The sequence below is a fragment of the Zingiber officinale genome, chromosome 5B (assembly GCF_018446385.1).
Source record: "Zingiber officinale cultivar Zhangliang chromosome 5B, Zo_v1.1, whole genome shotgun sequence".
NCBI classification, from domain to species: Eukaryota; Viridiplantae; Streptophyta; class Magnoliopsida; order Zingiberales; family Zingiberaceae; genus Zingiber; species Zingiber officinale.
The window spans coordinates 89,633,239-89,652,007 of NC_055995.1; the positions used below are offsets into that span (position 1 = coordinate 89,633,239).

General features: G+C 38.9%; 3 protein-coding genes across 7 annotated transcripts; 1 reads left to right on the forward strand and 2 right to left on the reverse strand.

Annotated features, from left to right (window-relative positions):
* Positions 1-3,454: 3,454 nt before the first annotated feature.
* On the reverse strand, positions 3,455-12,361 carry LOC121984908. 2 transcript variants are annotated; one of them, XR_006113022.1, is made up of 4 exons: positions 12,032-12,361; positions 10,376-10,456; positions 4,207-4,661; positions 3,455-3,845 (listed from the first exon to the last, which is right to left on the reverse strand). XR_006113022.1 is itself a non-coding variant. In XM_042538079.1 (3 exons), exons 1-3 carry the CDS (start codon positions 12,188-12,190, stop codon positions 4,266-4,268), a joined length of 636 nt encoding a protein of 211 aa, XP_042394013.1. In that variant the 5' UTR covers positions 12,191-12,361; the 3' UTR covers positions 4,165-4,265. The 2 variants fall into 2 exon arrangements, 1 of the variants encoding a protein (XP_042394013.1); XM_042538079.1 differs by lacking the exon at positions 3,455-3,845 and having other exon boundaries at positions 4,165-4,661.
* On the reverse strand, positions 5,377-6,817 carry LOC121984907. Its single transcript, XM_042538078.1, has 2 exons — positions 6,694-6,817; positions 5,377-6,612 (listed from the first exon to the last, which is right to left on the reverse strand). The coding sequence occupies exons 1-2, from the start codon at positions 6,701-6,703 to the stop codon at positions 5,474-5,476; spliced, it is 1,149 nt and encodes a 382-aa protein (XP_042394012.1). The 5' UTR covers positions 6,704-6,817; the 3' UTR covers positions 5,377-5,473.
* A 386-nt stretch (positions 12,362-12,747) lies between the features above and the next one.
* On the forward strand, positions 12,748-15,319 carry LOC121984909 (trihelix transcription factor ASIL1-like). Of its 4 annotated transcripts, XM_042538083.1 has the most exons (3): positions 12,748-13,788; positions 13,864-14,084; positions 15,000-15,319. In XM_042538083.1, the coding sequence occupies exons 1-3, from the start codon at positions 12,898-12,900 to the stop codon at positions 15,037-15,039; spliced, it is 1,152 nt and encodes a 383-aa protein (XP_042394017.1). In that variant the 5' UTR covers positions 12,748-12,897; the 3' UTR covers positions 15,040-15,319. The 4 variants fall into 4 exon arrangements, with proteins under 4 accessions (XP_042394017.1, XP_042394016.1, XP_042394015.1 ...); XM_042538082.1 differs by having other exon boundaries at positions 12,755-14,103; XM_042538081.1 differs by having other exon boundaries at positions 12,756-14,108.
* The last annotated feature ends 3,450 nt before the right edge of the window (positions 15,320-18,769 follow it).

The following is an 18,769-nucleotide window of genomic DNA, read 5'->3' on the forward strand; positions in this document are numbered from 1 at the left end:
AAAAGTAAAGTTTTAACCACAGATCACGTTGGGCCTGATATTAATGATATCATGTCCACGTTGGGTCTGATATCGTTGATATCAGGCCCAACTTGGGCTTAATATCATCAATATCAGACCCCTATTGAAGCAGACAATTCTTGTAAACTAGGACTACCATTGACAGAATGCAAAGCCTAAATAAAAAATGGTTAGCCCAATTTAACTAACAACCTCAGAAACTAACAACACATTAAATGAGTGTAATCAAACAAGTTTAGGTCCATAAGTGGCTTTTGGTCAACACACATTGATGGACCAAGGGTAATTGGATTATAGAAACTCCCAATAACTATGAAGGGTTGAGCGAGGAGACAAGGTAGATATAGTAACAAACAAAACTTTTGATCAAGTCAGAAAGTGAGCCTGATATGATCAAGATCCCAATACCTACCATAATTAACCTAACATGCATGAGCAAGGTCTAGCTCAAATATAGCATCATACTGGAGCAACTTGCAAATCGATTAAGTATTCCCCACATAACTAAACGAAACCATAACCAAGATTTTTTTCATTACCATTTGCAACAATACTGTAATTTTTTTTACCATCACTATCCTATTTTACAGTAATAAATCTATACATATATGTCTAAATCTTTAAATGTATTCTTCTACTAATTTCGGTCTTGCTAGAAGTTTGTTCTTTTTGGCTGACGTTCTTAACTGCAGTTGTCCTTTGGATTCCTCTTGAAACTCTTACGATAATATCCCAAAACCCTACCTAGTCATTTGCAATCCCGCCAACCAACACGAGCAGGAATGACAAGCACAGGAGGTTCATATTTCTTTCATGTTTATAACACCACGCAGAGGGATGGAGGGAGAGAGACGGTGAGAGGGCGTACATTCGAACCACAAAATAATTTTCAAATCTATTTGTGGCTTGGATGCTTGGAAAATGGTGATTGAAAAAAGTGGTTGGCAGGTAGCCAGAGGAATAATATGGGAATTGAATTTCTTAATCTGTGCCTTTTGGTATAAACCAAACTACCCTACGCCTTTTGGTAAATACAATTATATGTGTACACCTTTTGGTAAATTGCAGAAAAAGCAAAACAAACAGAAAATGAAAGAGGGATAATAATCGCCAGTCCCCTTCTTCGACTCCCTACAGGAAGCGCAATCCATGTCGATTGTGTTGCGCCCCTTCTCAATGTCTTCGTCCTTCGATGACGTCTCTAGTATCCCCAAAAACCATTTTTGGTAGTTTTGGAGCCTCTCCAAGCTTTGGCCTGATTCCCCGTACATGTCTCGCCGTCCCTTCGAGGAAAAGCGCCGCCTGCAGATGCGAGTCGCGCTCTTCCAACAACTACGATCGCATGCCCCAGGAGTTCCGGGAGGAGAATCTCAAGGAGAGATGTAGGTTCCTGCTTTTTTTTTTTTTTTCCTTGAACGTTTCTATCAAAATGAACATCTCTGATTAAGATTTTCTGATAGTGTGCATATCAAAGGCATGAATTTCTTGATTTTGGACAAATCTTCTAAACTTTTGGTTTGCATAGAATATGAATGACATGATATGCTTAACTGATACCCACGTTAGTCCTTGGCTATGTTATACTACACAGCTGCCCTTTCTTCCAAGAAAAATCATGATCTTTTGTATATGATCAGACTTCCACTTCATGTTGTGTAGAGAAGTGATTCCTGAGATGCTAAACTTTTTGCATCATGGTTATTATTTATCGCTTGCTAATTTGGTTATTTTCCCTGAATATCTAAATCACAAGGTTCAATTATTATATCATATGAATGTTGCTTTTAACAATTATTCTAGTAGTCTAACCATATTCTTTGCTCATAGTTAAACAGTTTTTTTAGCAAGCCAAATTGCAGATACTTAGCCAAATAGAGTCTGTTCTTTGGATGCATTTTCAATCAAAGCATTTTTTTTATAACAGTGAAGCGAAATTATGAGGGTTCCCCTCAGTCAATATATGGCCTTACTCCATCACAGATGGATATGTTCATGACAGACGATAACCCTGGGACACGTCAAGAAAGCATTTCATATGCAAGAAGTTACATTGGCAATGGAGGGATGCATAGTTTAAATGGTATGGGGGCTTCATCCAAATACAATATGAGCACGAGTAGTTTACCTTGGCAATGGAAGTGCTCCTCCAGATTTGCCTTTTTTGCTCTTGGATACTCGAATAGTTTACCTTGGCATGCCTGTAGGCCATCCTAGGCTGAGTCAATAAAGCATTAAATACATAAGGGTGGAAAAGTTTCCTTGCTGACCCTTGTATGAATACAGATAATCTGTTTCTATTGTATCGAGCAGATGGTTCCAGCTGTCACTGAGCTTCTTGTTGCTCAGTTTGTGGCTAGATTATGATGACCCATCCAAACCTATAAATCTGTACATCAATTCATCTGGGACTCAAGTGCTGCTGTAAATATTTATTTATTCAGCTACGATATAGCCTATTGGAGTATATTTTTTGCTGAAACAACTAGAAATTTCATATCTTTCTCTCACTGATTTGTCCTTCATAACAATATATAACGACTTCAAGAATGGGGTGGGTGAGACTGTTGGATCCGAGACTGAGGCTTATGCAATTGCTGACATGATAGCTGCAAGTAAACTAGTTTATAGTTCAATAGAACAAGTTTGTTCTTCGTTTCATCATCAGTTGCTGAACTTTTCAGTTCCACTTGATGCTAAATAACATCTATTTCAGTGAGTAAACACATGATATAACACAGTTTATCTATTTTAGAGAGTAGTAAATTGAGTATCATAACTCTGTTAATTATGCTGCATTAGCATTTGGATCACATTTCATCTCTCTTTTTTCTTCCACAGTATGTTAAACCCAAGGTTATATGATAAATGTCGGCATGGCGTACGGTCAGGCTGCAATGCTTTTATCTCTGGGTGCCAAAGGCTATCGTGGCCTGCAGCCAAATTCTTCCATTTGTGTCATGTTTGCTTATTCACAAACTGTAGTACAGCCAAATTGTATCTGCCGAAGGTCTACAAATCTAGTGGTGCTGCTACGGATATGTGGATCAAGGTGATTCACAAGACTTCTTATCAATATACTATCCATCCATTGATCTACCATCAATTGTAATCGTGATTTTCATGCATGTCTCTCAGGCGAAGGAACTTGATGCCAACACTGAGTATTTACTAGAGTTGTTAGCTAAAGGAATAAGTAAGCCAAAGGAAGAGAAAAGATGGAAATAGAGCTTCTGAGATATTTCGACGCACAGGAAGCTAGCCTAAGGGATTGCAGATAAGATTTTTAAACCCGAAGATGATGCATTCGAGAAAAAGGTAACTCGAACATGGAAAGAATGCTTCATCATATATTTTGTGGACTACACTCCTGAAACTAAACATGAATTTCCTTAAAACAGAATTATGATGAGCAACTTGCAAGATCCAAAGTCAAGAGTAAAGCAGCCGGAGCTGGTCCACACGCAACACAATCAGGGTTTGGCTTAAACATATGATAAACCCTAAATTTATACAGGTGTGTAAGTTAGGTCTATGATGAAGATAACAAAAAAAAAATCCACAAAAGTAATTGAGAAGTATATATTTACCAGAACACACATCCTGCGAAACCTCGATCTTTTCTGTCGTTGCTGCCTCCGCCACCGACCCTATGCTTTTGGCTCCCTCCATCGGATCAGGCAACTCGACATTGAAGAAGTAAAAAACTCAAACCCAATCCTCCTCATCTCTCTCTCTCTTCTGCTAGTTAAAAGAAACATGATGCTGAGGGTTCTCCAGCTCGATGCGCACCGTACCAGCTTGCACCAGGAGCAGACCTATGACACCTTGCAAAGGGAACAGGCACATCCAAACTGCAACTTAAGAATTAATAAAAATGGGCAGATTCTACAAGGCAGCAGTAAATTGATCAATTTGATTACCCAACAAATGAGTGAGGTCTAGTGAGTCATTTTGAATTATGAATCAATTGTATTGAACATAAATGTGTGGCGATAGTTGGATAAACATTCCTATAGGTAAGCATAAAATAGGAAATAGGTTATGGAGCATATATCATATATGAACTATGGAGTTATTTTTCATATACAAAAGGATTACCAAACTCATAAACAAAGCCCACACAGACTATTTTTGCATAAAAGACCGAGTACAATAGAGCACATTAAGAAAGAGACAGAGAATTACATATGGCTAGCAGTATTCATCATCTTCACTCTTGCATGATTCTGTGATGGTTTGCAGAACTAAGAATAGGATTGACGTGGCGGGCTATCTGTATGAATATCCATGGATGTGTCGTTGCAACTGAGAGAACTGGTGTCCCGGTTTTGATCTGAATCATGGTTCCTGGTTGCTGCGTTTCCAGTAGGTGGGGCATCATTTGTGTAAAATCCACTCCCATCATTAGCAAGGTGATACGGCTGAAGGCTCCTGCGCACAGGGCTGGAAAGAGCATTTGAGAAGACGGAGTTTTTTGCTTGATCAGTGTGGCCACTTCGAGGGATTGGCTGCCCAAACAAACCAGATGGAGCTTGGAAGGTTGAGTTTATTGGATGTGTTGATGCCGGCGGTTGTTGACTTTGGAATGGTGCTCTTGGGGCTGCTGCTAATCCATCTTCTGCAACATGGTCCATCTCAGTCTGGAAGGGTCGATGAACAGATATTAGTGAAATGAGTTTTATTGACTAACATATATTGATCCGTTAGCAACAACGAACCCATAGATCAATCTCAATCTGACTAACAGCAGAGAGACTAAAGGAAACCATTGATTATGATTATAGTTTGGGTGAGCACAAGCATATTTTGGGTGAGGCAGAAACTTCCTAGTTCAAATTTGACAGCTTATATACTAATTTAGAAAGCATTTCAAAAGATATGACTTTGATTTTGTAATACCAAATGGTGGATCCATCAAAAACATTAAACTAACTACTTACCATCTTTAACCCCGTACCCATGGCTACATGACATGATCCTAGTCTAGTAGGAGCAAAGTTTAAAATCTCGACCCGTGTCGAGATTTCGGTCCCGACCGGAACGATACGGTTTCGGTATCGTATCGTACCGTGCCGTGCCGTGCCGATACTGTTTCGGTATTTTTTTTATTTATATATAGTAATTATTAGATAAATATGTTTATTGTGTATAATTTAAAAATAAGTTGTATATTAATTTTATATAAATTCTTAATTATTGAACAACTTAATATGATTAGAAAAAATAATTAAATATAGTTTTCTTTAAAAAAAGTTGATCTAGGAATAACTTGAATTAAAATTGATACATCATAATATGCTACCTTATTAATACCAAAAGGAGTGGCGTGAATCAGATGAAAGCATTGATTCTTGCGACATTCTGCTTAAGTCAACTCCATAGTTCTCCAATGACCAGATTAAATAAGCATCCCATGACATGCAATATTGATATTGATTTCTCCACATGTTCATCAGCGATTCATCACTGGATGTTGGATTTGAACTGGCACCACTGAAATCGAAACGGGTACAGGCACAGAATAAGAATAAGGATAAGCATACGTCCCCGAGCTCTGGTATGACGGATCACCGTATGATGCATCAGAGTTATAATAAGAAGGTTGCGAGTATGATGAACTTCGACTAGAATCAATCTCAACTAAACTCTCCCGCATATCTTGATAATTATGAGCTTTCTTTTGTTTGTCACCCTTATATCGACGTTGATATTGAATAGTACTACCTCTAGCTCCATGATCATCATCTTGAGTTGCATGTGTGTAATCTATCTCACATGTCCATGGCTCTGGTGCTAGAGTAGGGGGGACATAATTTTTACCACTAGATGCATCACCACTGTCATCACTTCCATGAGTACTTGCACTGCTATCAACATCACTATCCTCATTTCGAACTTCTTGTCGGACTACAGTGTCAGAAGGTGATGATGTTTTATCACTGTCATCATGTTCTTGCTCATCAATTGCATTGAGTGGATTTTCTCTAATTCTAAATGGACCACTTCCCATAAAAGTAGGAGGTTTGCCTTTTTCTTTCTTTTTAGTAAAAATTGCAGGAGCTTTGCCTTTGCCTTTATCTATGGACTTTGGTTGGGTTTGTGATGTTTGAGAAAGCCTAGACCGAGATCCAGAAAATCGAAATTCTTGATCAAAAGCTTCATCATCTTCTTCCTCGCAGATATCTCCTCTAGCTTGTATTTTTTCAATCTGTTGAGTAAGAAATTGAGATGGTCGTGGTGGGTCTCCTGCTTCATCAAGTAATGGATTCTCAGCCTCAACAGCGCTCCACCAATCCATCATTGGATCATTCTCAGTCTGGACAAATCCAATATCAAATGGGTCTACATCACCAGACTCCTGTTCTTCATTCTCTTCTGTTGTTGCTCTTAGTTGAAGACGCATATTATAATGAACGTAGACCATCTTCTCCAAGCGACGATAAGAAAGACGATTTCGTACTTTTGTATGAATGAGGGAGAAAGTTGACCAATTTCTTTCACAACCGCTTGAAGACGTTGTCTGTGAGAGAATTCGTACTGCAATCTTTTTCAAATTTGGAGCTGGTCCTCCATATTGTAACCACCACTCAGCTGTAAAATAAATAAGAACAAAATTAAAATAATTATTTATATTTGTTGACAATAATTAGAAATAATTTTTACTATATTTACCTGCATCCATTTTATATCTGCATGAAACTGCAATAGGATCGCTAAAAGAACCATATGCCTCTCGAAATAATCGACTTTCATTAATAGTCTCAGCAATTGATTCTGTGTTTGTATGCAGTCTTGATATTACATGTTTGAGGGCCACTAATAAATCATCATTTGTGCCAAGATTATAACGATATTGATATGCCGGATTGAGATAATAGCCTATAATAATTAAACATATATAATTATTAATAACAATATTAAAAATTCGTTATCATTAAAAAATACGTACCGGCCAAATGAATAGATTTTCCCATTTGATCATCCCATCTTGTAGTGATTATATCAATGTAATGTTGATACTTGGTCGGTAATTGTAGACGCCTCTTAATTTCCTCTTTTGCTTCATGAATTAGGCGGTAAACATTGCTCATTTGTGGCTTCTTGTCCATATCAACTTTACGTAGAACAACGTACAATGGTTCTACTGCTATAAGAATATCTGCGATATAGTCCCAAAATCTGACAGACATAATAATTTTTTGCACCTCCTTACCTTCAGTCGTGTTAAAATATCGAGAGGCTTCCCAATCCTCAGAAGAGAACATGGCCTTTAATCCGACTTTTTTCTTATTCAACGATTTTAACAGTTGAAAGTGAGTGGCAAATCTAGTCGCTCCTGGTTGCAGAATCTCCCCATCAATAAATTTCCTCATTAATCCATGAACCCAATGATGATTATAGATGAATTTTGTTAAAGATTGACCTTTTTTCACTACCTTCTTCACTATATTGAGCTTACTGATATCTGCCATCATCAAATCGATACAGCGTGCTGCGCATGGTGTCCAAAATAATGTTTGATACCTTTACTCCAACATCTCTCCAGCCCTTTTAAAGTTGGCACCATTATCTGTAATCACCTGTACTATATGTTCTGCACCTATCTCATGAACTACACTATCCATCAAACGAAATATGTAGGGTGCATCATGATAGTCTGTAGTTGTATCAATAGATTTATGAAATATCACCTTTCTATTGCACTATAGTAGAAAGTTGATGATGCTCATCCGTGTAGGTCCTGTCCAGCCATCACACATCAACGTAACCCCATATAAGCTCCATTGTTTCTTGCATGATAGGATCCAAGTCTTGATCTCCTCCACTTGTTCATCTAAATATGGACCGGCAATTTCATATGCAGTTGGAGGTTGAATACCAAGACCAGATTTTTGGATGTTGGACACCATGCTACGGTAGTATGTGTTGTTTGCTGCATTAGGGGGAATATGATTAAAATGGAAAAATTTAGCAATACTTTTACCGATTGATTTCTTCTTCTCTTTTGAATATGCATCATCAATCCTAGTCTGTTTGCTAGCTTGGTCTGGAAATGCTAGTGGATCAATATCAGCAATATCAACTGCACGTCTTTGTCCCATGGAAGAAAAAAAACGACCAATACCACCTTGTGTTGAAGTAATACGAACACTTGCACTCCTTCCTAATGTTGATGCAGTAGTTGAGCCACTTCCACTAGCACCAGAGTCACTTCTATGTTGCATATTTTGCTCATAGTCATATTGAGTTCGAGAGGCACTGAGAGCTGCTAAAAAGTCTTCGTCATTTGGAACTTCACCACGACCTTCCATTTCATCATAGATTGGTTCTTTAGAGCTTCGACTATCAACAAGTTCACGTTCTCGTTGTTGTTTATACTTTAATGCTTTTCTGCCATCAAGTTCCTCTTTCATTGCACGACGAACTTCTTGAGAAACTTTTGGACAATTAGAAACATCCGGATATCCACCAGCAAGATGTTGTTTTAAGCGTGTGACCCCGCCGCCACGTCCAATCATATCGCAATGCAAACATTGCCAATGGAATCGATTTTCTAATCGACGTGCGTGTCTCCAAGCTGGATCATGAGATTGTTGTTTTGGTGTCATTACCTATGCATTATACAAAAAGTAAGGATAATATACATTTCTAGGTAATGATCATCATCAAAAATGTATTTATCATTGTAAATTTACAAATTAAGTATATAAACTATAAACATCAACTTCTGAAATTTGAAACAATCTCCTAAAAATATTAATTCATCTTTCTCAATTTAGATTGATCAGAATTGTACAAGATTAATAGTATTTTATTAGGAATCATAAACATAACAACATACCTTTATCAAAATTTTTAAAATAAAAGACTTGTAATATTTCTAAACATATTACAAAAGTACAAAAGTACAAAAGTTAATATTCATGGATCCAAATTTTAAATTAATTCTAAGATAAAAAAATATTATCTATAATAAATATATAAATTAGCATAAAGATGTTATTTTATATATAATAATTATACAAATTAATTAATTAATTAATTATTATTTTAAAAATATAAAACAATAAAAATATCAAAATATAAATTTAATTTATTAGTTTTTTTAGAATTTTTATTTTTTTAGAATATTAGAATATAAATCTGAATTTTTATTATTTTTTTAAAAAAATAAATTAAATTTTAAATAAAAAAATATTATAATATATATCTGAATTTTTATAATTTTTTAAAATTTTAAACAGATTTATTATAATTTTTTTTAAATTTTTAAATACAATTTAAAACATTAAAAATTAATTTTTCAGAATATTAATTAAATTTAAATTTTTAAATATATTTTTATATATTTTAATTTTTATTAAGAAAATTTAATTAGGATATATAAAAGTCTGTTTGGAATATCACGCCTACCTTAGGAATTGTTATAAATCTAAATTACAATTTATTTTCCAAATCAAAATAAAATCTCTCGGGCACGCACGAGGCGCACCCGATCTCGCCGCTGGGAGCGATTTCGGCGCCGCCAGCGATGCATACGAGACGGATGAAACGAATAGGGAATAGGGAACCGTACCTCTGCCGCTGCTCGCCTTACTAATGCTCGCCTCGCCGCTGTCGCTGCTCGCCTCACCGCTGCTTGCCTCGCCGCTGCTCGCCAAGGAATCGATTCCTTCTGTAATCGATCGCGCGACAGAAGGAATCGATTTGATTCCTTCTGTCGCGAGTGTCGCTTGTGCTGGCGCGCATCAACGCGCGTATCACGAGCCGAAAGCACAACCCACGCCCGCGCAATACACGCGCCGAAATCGCGGCATGTCGTGTGCCGGTTTCGGCCGGGCAACGGAACGGTAAAAACCATTCGTGCCGCCCGGCACGAAACGGCACCGCAATCCTTGAGTAGGAGTATATCATGTCAAACACCTAGATCATGTGATGTGCTTGACACGTAGATCAATACCTATGTCGTTTACTAACATTCGAGTCTGAGTAACACTTGTCTACTATTGGACTGGCAGCGAGCAATAAACGAAGGAACCACCTCTTCATTAACAAATTAAAATAATGTTGAATATGGACCATTAAGTTTCCTTGCATAAAACAGTAGACTTAAGATCCTAAATCATGTCCTTAGAAAGATGTAATGAAAGTTGTGATAGGAGTAGAGTGATCTAGAAGGTTTTAGAGCCAAGTGTGCCTAGAACAAAAACTATTTGAATCTACACTAACAGTGAAACAAGCAACCTAATGCAGTTGCTCATGATGAGAATAAGCAAACTCAAATTAAAATGGTCAGTGACTGAACTAACATTTTAAAAACACACAAAAATGTAAGTTATTATTATAATATAACCTGAATATGGCAAACTATATCAGCTACTGTAATCCTTGACCCTTCTTCATGCTTTCTCATCACCCATTGATAAAGCTTGTCCTGCACGAGACACATGTAGGCATCATAAGCAGCTAACAATAACACAATTCGAGTTCCCATTGCCAATGGTTGAACATATGGAACTCCAAGTAGAAAAGGCAATTTTTTATGAAAGAATTAATGGTTTCTCGTGATTACGACAAAGGCAATTAACAAGGAAATGGTGGCTGTAAAGTATAAACTGGAAGCAAATATCATAGTTACTAGTTTCACCAACAGGAGATTGGTAAAATGGTAATGTTACCGGACAGGAAAGGTTTTTTTTTCTCTTTGCTATGGAGAATAAGATCATGTACATACCCCAAATCCAGCATTTGTTAGAGCCTCAGCTGAGCAAGCATGTTTACAACAAATAAATTAAAATAAGATTGGAATGTACAAGAAAGTCGTCCACCCTTGACTTTGTGTTTCAATGAAGTGAACTTGTGAACAATCTCATCTTCTATTGATCTCAAATCAAGGTGATCCACTCCTTTGCCATGCTTCGACTAAATGTGAGGTATCATTTCACAACCATTTGACTGAAGTAAACCACCTTTTTTGATGCCCCATTGCATTCGGAAACACTTGGAAAATCGAGGTGCCTATGGTGCTTGACAGAGTATACATATTTCATACCCATTGGCATGCACAATTGAGTATCTGGAACCCTTGTTGGTTTGACAAAAGGTACTTAAAGATAAGAGGAACTGACTAATCTTGAAATATGATATGCCGTCAAGTGGGGTTAGATAGATTTAGCAGCCTCTGAAATGCTCATTTGCAAGTAACTCATGTGATGTCTCGGTTGACATGCAAAAAAAGTGTGTTAGGAATTGTCACTAGGATTTGCACACTAGTTGTCTCCGTTGGAATACATTTGTGCAAAAAAGGAGGTGCCTAAGGCATGCCTCGAGATTTATGTCAGAATCTCCAAGGCATTGGGCTGACGAGTGACAACTCCCAGTGGATTAGCAATATAATAGTGTACTTGGTGGTGTTTGGCAAATGACATTAGGAGATCAAATGGAAGGAATCACTGCAATTATTGAACAGAAATGTGCAAATAAATTGTTGCAACATCCTCAAGAGTTCATTGACTGAGCCCATAAATAAGGAATTTTGTTCCAGCAAAAGAACGATTTTAACAGAGCTAATCTGAAACACCCAAACAGCAATTTATGCGCTAGGTACCAGATACCGTGGCATCGGTCGCTAGATTCATGAATAGCGTTCCTAAGGAGTTAAACCATTTCGTTGCCCTTTGGTCCAATCAGCATGAGGGGTATTCTATCATGGCATTCTAACTTTCGATTAAAAAAAAAAAGAACAAAAGCTTAGGTTCTCGTTAACTTGATATTTGGTTGCTAATAGAACCGCCGTCCCACGATGTCTTCTCTATTGCTCCACTTCCTACCACTGTTTAAAAAATTGCTACTGCTACCATTATGTATTAACTAGTCATCAAAACAAAACAATGGAACAAAAATAGATCCGTTCTAATTTATTTTTGTCACAAGTTTCACAAGATCAGATTCGATGGATTGGGTTCTGCGGAAAGGGAGATTAAAAAAGGGAAAGGGGCTAAGTGCTAACCAGGGCATGGCGCTCTCCGGCCTGGAAGGAGACCTTCTGCTGGTTCATGGCCTGCGTGTAGAGCTGCGACAGCGAATTAGCGGCACCGCAGAAAGTGGAGTACAACGTGCGATCCGCCTCGTCGAGGCCCGAGGCGTCCGATTTCCGCTTCCTCGACATGGATTCTACCCAGAACAGTGAAGAGAAAGGGAGATCGTACGGAAAGGCGAAACCCTATCGACCTCCTCACCTTCGCGCAAATCTCGATCACTTTCGTCGGAGCACGCAAACAGAAGAGAGAGAGAGAGAGAGAGGACTAAATAAAACGAAAAGGCGCACGGGAGATGATCCGTAAATTTATAGAACGGCAAACACGCCTTCTTTTTACAAAACGTTAGAGGCATTTATTTTTCTAAAATATCAAAATAATATGGACAAAATTATTATTTATGTAATAATTTTGATTAAATTATACAAGAATATAATATTGTACATAAATTTAGAGGGATACATTAAAAAATAAAAAAGATATTTTTAAAAAAATAAAATTAAAATAAATACCATTTTAATGTTTTTTTAAAGTGTTCTTTTGATTTTTGTAAAATAGAAATAATTACAAGGTAAGTCCGCATAATTCCGATCAATCCATGAGAACCATGAAAGGCAAGAAATGCGAGAGAACCGGACGAGCGGTCTAATCCGGGTTAGCTAGGCCAACCGGTTCGATCCGTAACGCCTTTGGCCGAGTTGCGGGTGGTTGGTCGGCGAGTTACGCCGGGTCGCCCTTCTCGATCTCATCTTTCCCGTTTAAAGAAATTATTGATTCGCGAGAAGCAAAGCCGTCGCTGCACCGATTTTAGGGTTGAAGAAGAGCAAGGATCCCGTCGATGGACGACTCCGACGACGCCGCCGGGTACCCTCCCGATTCGCGCCCCCTCAATCCTCGCCTCCACCTTTCCTCCTCCTCCAATCGCCTGAAACCCCCCTTCGGCGACCCCGCGCCTGCTCCTCAGTTCGGCCGTCGCTACGCCGAGCCGGACGATAATGACGACGAAGAGGAGCAGCAGCAACAGAACTACCCGGATCGGCCCTCGGACGACGAAGATGACGACGCAGGCGGTGGTTACCGGCGCGCCAGGGATTCCAGCGGCGAGGATGATGATTCCTCGTCCGACAGCCGCGGGAAGCGGAGGAGGATCGATAAGCTCGCGTTAGGGTTTGAATTTGCCCCCAGAGTGCCCCCACCGTCCGCCGCGCCCCCCGCAAAGCCTCCCACACGGACCTTGCCCCCTGAGTGGTCGGAAGATTCGACCTTTGTGCTCTTAGATGCCTGGGGCGATCGATACGTTCAGAATGGACGGAAGAGTCTCCGAGCGGATCAGTGGAGTGAGGTGGGTAAAAAGGTTTTGCAGGCTTCCAAGGTTCATCGGACGGACGCACAGTGCCGGAACCGGATTGATACCCTAAAGAAGAAGTACAAAAAAGAGAAGACAATCTTGACTGCGCGTGGTAAATCTGGAAGCAAGTGGGTTTATTTCAAGAACATGGACGCCTTGATGTCACCCTCATCGCCAATACCAACGACAGGAAAGCAACCGCTTCAGCTGCCTCCTCCTCCACCACCGCCACCACCAAAGCTGCCTTATGGTGTTGATGCAGGAGAATATGTGTTTGCTAGCTCTAGTGCCTATCGAGATCGTTGTAATGGTAACGGTAAGATGAGGGACAGTCCAGATGACAGTGGAAGTGAGGATTACTCTGATGGGTTCCCGCCAAAGGTAAGGGACAATATCTCATGGAGCTCAGATTCTTCCTTTAGGATGCTTGCTGATTCAATTAAGAAATTTGGGGAGATTTATGAGAAGATGGAAAATTACAAGAGGCAGCAGATGACAGAGCTCGAAAGGATGAGGAAGGAGTTCCAAAGGGATTTGGAGCTGCAAAAAAGACAGATTTTGGAGAGAGCACAAGCAGAAATTGCTAAATTGAACGAGGAACCAGGTGAAGAAGATGATGGTGAAGACAGAGAGGACGGCGACGATGATGATGATGGTTCTCCTGAGAATTTGAGCGGGTAGTGTGGCGTCACTTCTGTTGAGTTAATTTTCTTTTCCTGATTGGTTTTATTGCATTGAATCTTTTTTACTTTTCTGTCAATACTTGATTGCTGACAATTTATTCAGGTAAGTAGATCATATGTTAAACCAATTTGTCTATGAAATTTGATCTTTTTATGGTGGGATAGGAAATTTGCATTTTTCATGATAATGATTTGGTTTCTTACTGTGTTGTGACATTCATATATTTTAGTCCACACCTAATGGAGTGGGGAGTTCTAGTGTCAATGGGTATAGTTACATTAAAATGGTACTTAATATGCTTATGAAGGGATTTGATACATTTAGTTAAGGCTATTAATAATTATAGGGTATCTCTGCAATCAATTTTGGTAGTTTAGTCTAATCAAATTCTTATCAATTTGCTTATGATCATCTGTAAATCATAGAGTTGTATCCCAAATGCATTAAAATGAGAGTTAATTTCATCCATAAAAGGCTTAGAGCTAATCTTTCACATGAATCCTATGGTGATATATTGTAATTGGTGATGCACGTAGTTTGTTTATGATGCAATTTAATAATTGCATAAGCTATAATCAATGAGTTTTACTTGTAACTTATGGGTGTATCTAGGATATGAGATCATGAAATCATATGAATCTGGATTATAGAAATGCAAAGAGTTTCTTGGTAATTATTTTTTTTTCTAGAACCTGAAGCTGATTTTCCTTGATGTTGGGAGTTCTCTTTGGGGCATGTTTTACAGAGTATTTTTATAGGACTTGGACAGTTGGACGCTTTCTCTAGAACTCATTAGCTTCTTTGCATGTGTTAACCTCTTTAAGCCTTTTTGTCTACTCTATGTTTATCCATTGCCAACATTTTTGGCACAGATTGTTCTGGGTTTCTGATCTGTTTTCTTCGTGTAGGTTTATTTCTGCTTCCCTCTTCATTACTGCCTTTGTATGATAGATCAAGTGATTGCTTAGCATCGATTGGCTATTTGGGTTGGCTCCAGTAAAGATTTACAGCTGGATCTGCATCGAAGTTGTTGTCAAATGTATTCTATTCGGAAATACTTTAATCAAGTACCAAGAATGGAGAATCTCTGAGCCTTTCCTGGATAGCAAGCTCTGTATTCTATTGTGTTGGTTAGCTAACTTAAGACAATCTAGAGTTTATGGCAAGATGTCTGTGAACTTCTACATTTACATTATTATTTATTTAAATAACTTTATCATCTCTCCTACTTATCCAGGCTAAGTTTCTGAATATTTATTACATTTGTTCCAATTATATTTTGTTTCTGAATATTTTCTTGCACTGGTAGATGCTCGGCCAGATATAAAAGTTTTAGAGGTTTTCATGTATTAGAAAGAAATCAAGCAAGTTTAACCTGACCAGATATATCAGTGGACTCAATTGGACTGAATTTCAAGAGGTGGCAGTAGAAGATGTTCTTCTACTTGATCACGTTCAACCTGGCGCAGTTCTTGACCGAGGACCCTCTCGCATGGACTCATTCTGAGTTCCTTTGCCGAAACTACATCTTTAACTGTCTTATCGACTCGTTGTACGCTGTGTAAAGCATGAAGAGAATGGTTAAGGAGTTGTGGGAGTCCCAGGACAAGAAATACAAGACGGAGGATGTAGGGGCCAGGAAGTTCATCGTGGGCTGATTCCTGGACTACAAGATGGTTGATTCCAAGATGGTGATCAGTCCAGGAGCTTCAGGTGATCTTACACGAGATCCACTCAGAAGGGATGGTTCTGAGTGAAATCTTCCGGGTGGCTGCTATCATTAAGAAGTTGCCTCCCGGCTGGAAGGACTTCAAGAACTACCTGAAGCACAAGCGGAATGAGATGAATGTGGAGTACTCATTGTTCGACTTCGCATCAAAGAAGACAACAAGAGTTCAGAGAGAAAACTATTCTCTCAGACTACTGTGAAAGCCAACGCGGTCGAGCACGATCAAAGTTCAAAACGGAAGAACCCTAAGTCTTCCAAGATGGGACCCAGAGGAGGCATCAACAAAAAGAAGTTTGTGGGAAATGCTTCAACTGTGACCGAGTGGGTCACAAATCTTCGGAGTGCAGAAAGTCGAAGAAGAAGCAGGAGGCCAACCTGAACAAGGGACCAGAAATGGATGACCTTTGCGCAGTGGTCTCAGAATTGAAGTTGGTCGGTTCAAACCCGCGACAATGGTGGATCGATACTGGAACCACCAGACATGTGTGCTGCAACAAAGAGCTGTTCCACAACTTCGAAGAAGTCACTAGAAACAAACTGTTCATGGGGAACTCAGCAACCTCGAACATCATGAGCCAAGGAAAGGTGGTGCTGAAGATGACCTCGGGCAAGGACCTTACTCTGAACAATGTGTTGTATGTTCCGGAGATTCGGAAGAATCTAGTATCCGAATCACTGCTAAGGAAGCATGGCTTTCGCATTATTTTTGAGTTGGACAGAGTTGTATTGTCCAAAAATGGAGTGTTTGTAGGAAGGGGATATGTATCTAATAGGTTGTTTAAGCTCAATGTAATGGCGATTAGGCCTAAGATAAATAAAACTGAAAGCTCTTCCACTTATATGCTTGAGTCTTCGTATTTGTGGCATGGTAGACTAAGACATGTTAACTACGATGTGTTGCGTAGATTAATTAATATGCAAAGCATACCTACATTCCACCTTGACCCAAAACACAAGTGTGAGATTTGTGTTGAAGCGAAAATAACAAGGTCATCCTTTCAACTTGTTGAAAGAAGTAACAAACCACTTGACCTAATCCACATTGATGTGTGCAACCTAAAAGGTACGCCAACACATTATGGTAATAAGTACTTCATCACTTTTGTAGATGATAACACAAAATACTGTTATGTATATCTTCTCAAAAGTAAGGATGAAATTATAGAGAAATTTTACTCTCTATAAGACTGAGGTTGAAACCCAACTTAATAGAAAAATTAAGGTGGCTCGAAGTGACCAAGGCGGTGAATATGTATCACTGTTTACTAAGTTGTGTGTTGAATATGGGATCAGACACGAAACAACAACTCCTTATACTCCTCAGCAAAATGGAGTTGTTGACTGATAATCTGTATTTTTGTGCATTATTTTAGCTCTTATTACTTAACATTTTTATCTTCTCATATGCTAATTTTGTGTTTCTATTATATTTTGTGAGTAGGATTTATTTTGGACTTAAATATAAATTTCCTACAATTATGGAATTTAATCGCATGTTTTTATTTTGGTTTTGTAGGAAATTCAAAAAGTCATGGATTAGGGTCGAATCGGATTGAATTTGGCTTGATTTGGAGGTCAAATGAGGAAGATCAAGCTGAATTAATGTGGATCGTTGATCAAGATCCAGCGAGATCCTGCCCTTCAGTCAGATCAAGTGATCCAATCCTTCATCATGATTTAAAGCGATCTAGACCATTGATCGAGATCAAGGCATCCAAGGGTTCATCTAAGAAGTGGAGCTCCAATTCAAAAACTCAACCCAATTCTCAAACACATTCCTAAAGCCTACATTTCTAAGCCCTACCCAAAGCCCGATTATAAAAGCCCAATTGCATCTTCTTATTGGATCCGAATCCGGAACTCACTCAAATCTTTCCTTACCAAACCCGACCCCTTAAGAAACTTTTCCTCTTCTCACCTACACAGAACAGTAGCCATTCCATTCTGTTCGCGCGATTCTGCTCTGCTTGCGGGCTAGGGTTCACGCGACACCACACCGCACCTTTCTCTTCTTCCTTTCTTTCTCCGGTCGGCGGCTTCTCCTCTTCTATTCACTGTCGCGCGGCCGGCCAGCCACAGCCCACACTCCTCAGCTTCTCGATTCCAATCGGCGACGGCAGAGGCGAACACGGCAGGGAGCAGCAAGCGACGACGGCGATTCCAACCCAATCCACCTCGCCGGAGGGGTTCTCCGGTGAGATCCTTCACCTTTCGACACTTTTCCAAGGCTCCACCACTTGGGGTTCAAGCGACAGCGGTAGAGAAGTGTGCGGCAGTCCATCATCTCCAGCAACTTCCATTTGAGGAGGGTTTCCTCGGTGGAAGATCCGTTCACCACCACTGTTGTCGAAGCAAGCAGCAACCAACAAAGTAGAGTGCTCTGTCCACCGGCTTTGGGGGTTCCGAGCCGGGTCTTCGTGTGACGACGAAGATAGTCGTTGGTAATCGAAAGCGGATGTGTGAATTGTGATTGGATTAGTTTATATTTTCTTAGTTTAAATTCTGTTAATTTTGTTAATTTGCTTGTGTTGAAGTTCTATTGTTGAATGCTTGTAGCTAATTTGATCTTTCATGTTTAAATTGCATTAATTACACAATTAGTTTCACGCCTGCAATGTGTTTGATGAAATTCTTCAACCAGTAGTTAGGTTCAATTTTGATGCATTTTAGTTCGGTTAATTTTTGCTTTGTCTTGTTCTTTCAATTTAGTTAAGTTCTAGTTTTGATTAAATGCAATTAGGTTAGGTTAAATTAGATTTCGTTACATGCTTTAGGTTTCATTATATGCTTAATTTAGTTAATGCTCTACTTGTTGTCTTTTATTTTCTGCAATTGTAGTTAGGTTAGGTTTAGCTTTATTACTTGCATTATCTTTCATTTACTAGATTAGTTTTCATTTAATGCTTTGTTATTTCATTCCTTAGTTTAATTATGTCGATAGTTAATCCA

Bases quoted from the DNA above. Each gene is read 5' to 3' on its own strand.
- LOC121984908 (XM_042538079.1), bottom strand. From the start codon at position 12,190: ATGTCGAGGAAGCGGAAATCGGACGCCTCGGGCCTCGACGAGGCGGAT. The intron at 10,457-12,031 runs GTTAGCACTTAG...TGTCTCGTGCAG, and splicing joins CCGGAGAGCGCCATGCCCTG to GACAAGCTTTATCAATGGGT. The intron at 4,662-10,375 runs GTTATATTATAA...CGACCCTTCCAG, and splicing joins ATATAGTTTGCCATATTCAG to ACTGAGATGGACCATGTTGC.
- LOC121984909 (XM_042538080.1), top strand. From the start codon at position 12,898: ATGGACGACTCCGACGACGCCGCCGGGTACCCTCCCGATTCGCGCCCC. The intron at 14,085-14,999 runs GTAGTGTGGCGT...TTCTTCGTGTAG, and splicing joins TCTCCTGAGAATTTGAGCGG to GTTTATTTCTGCTTCCCTCT.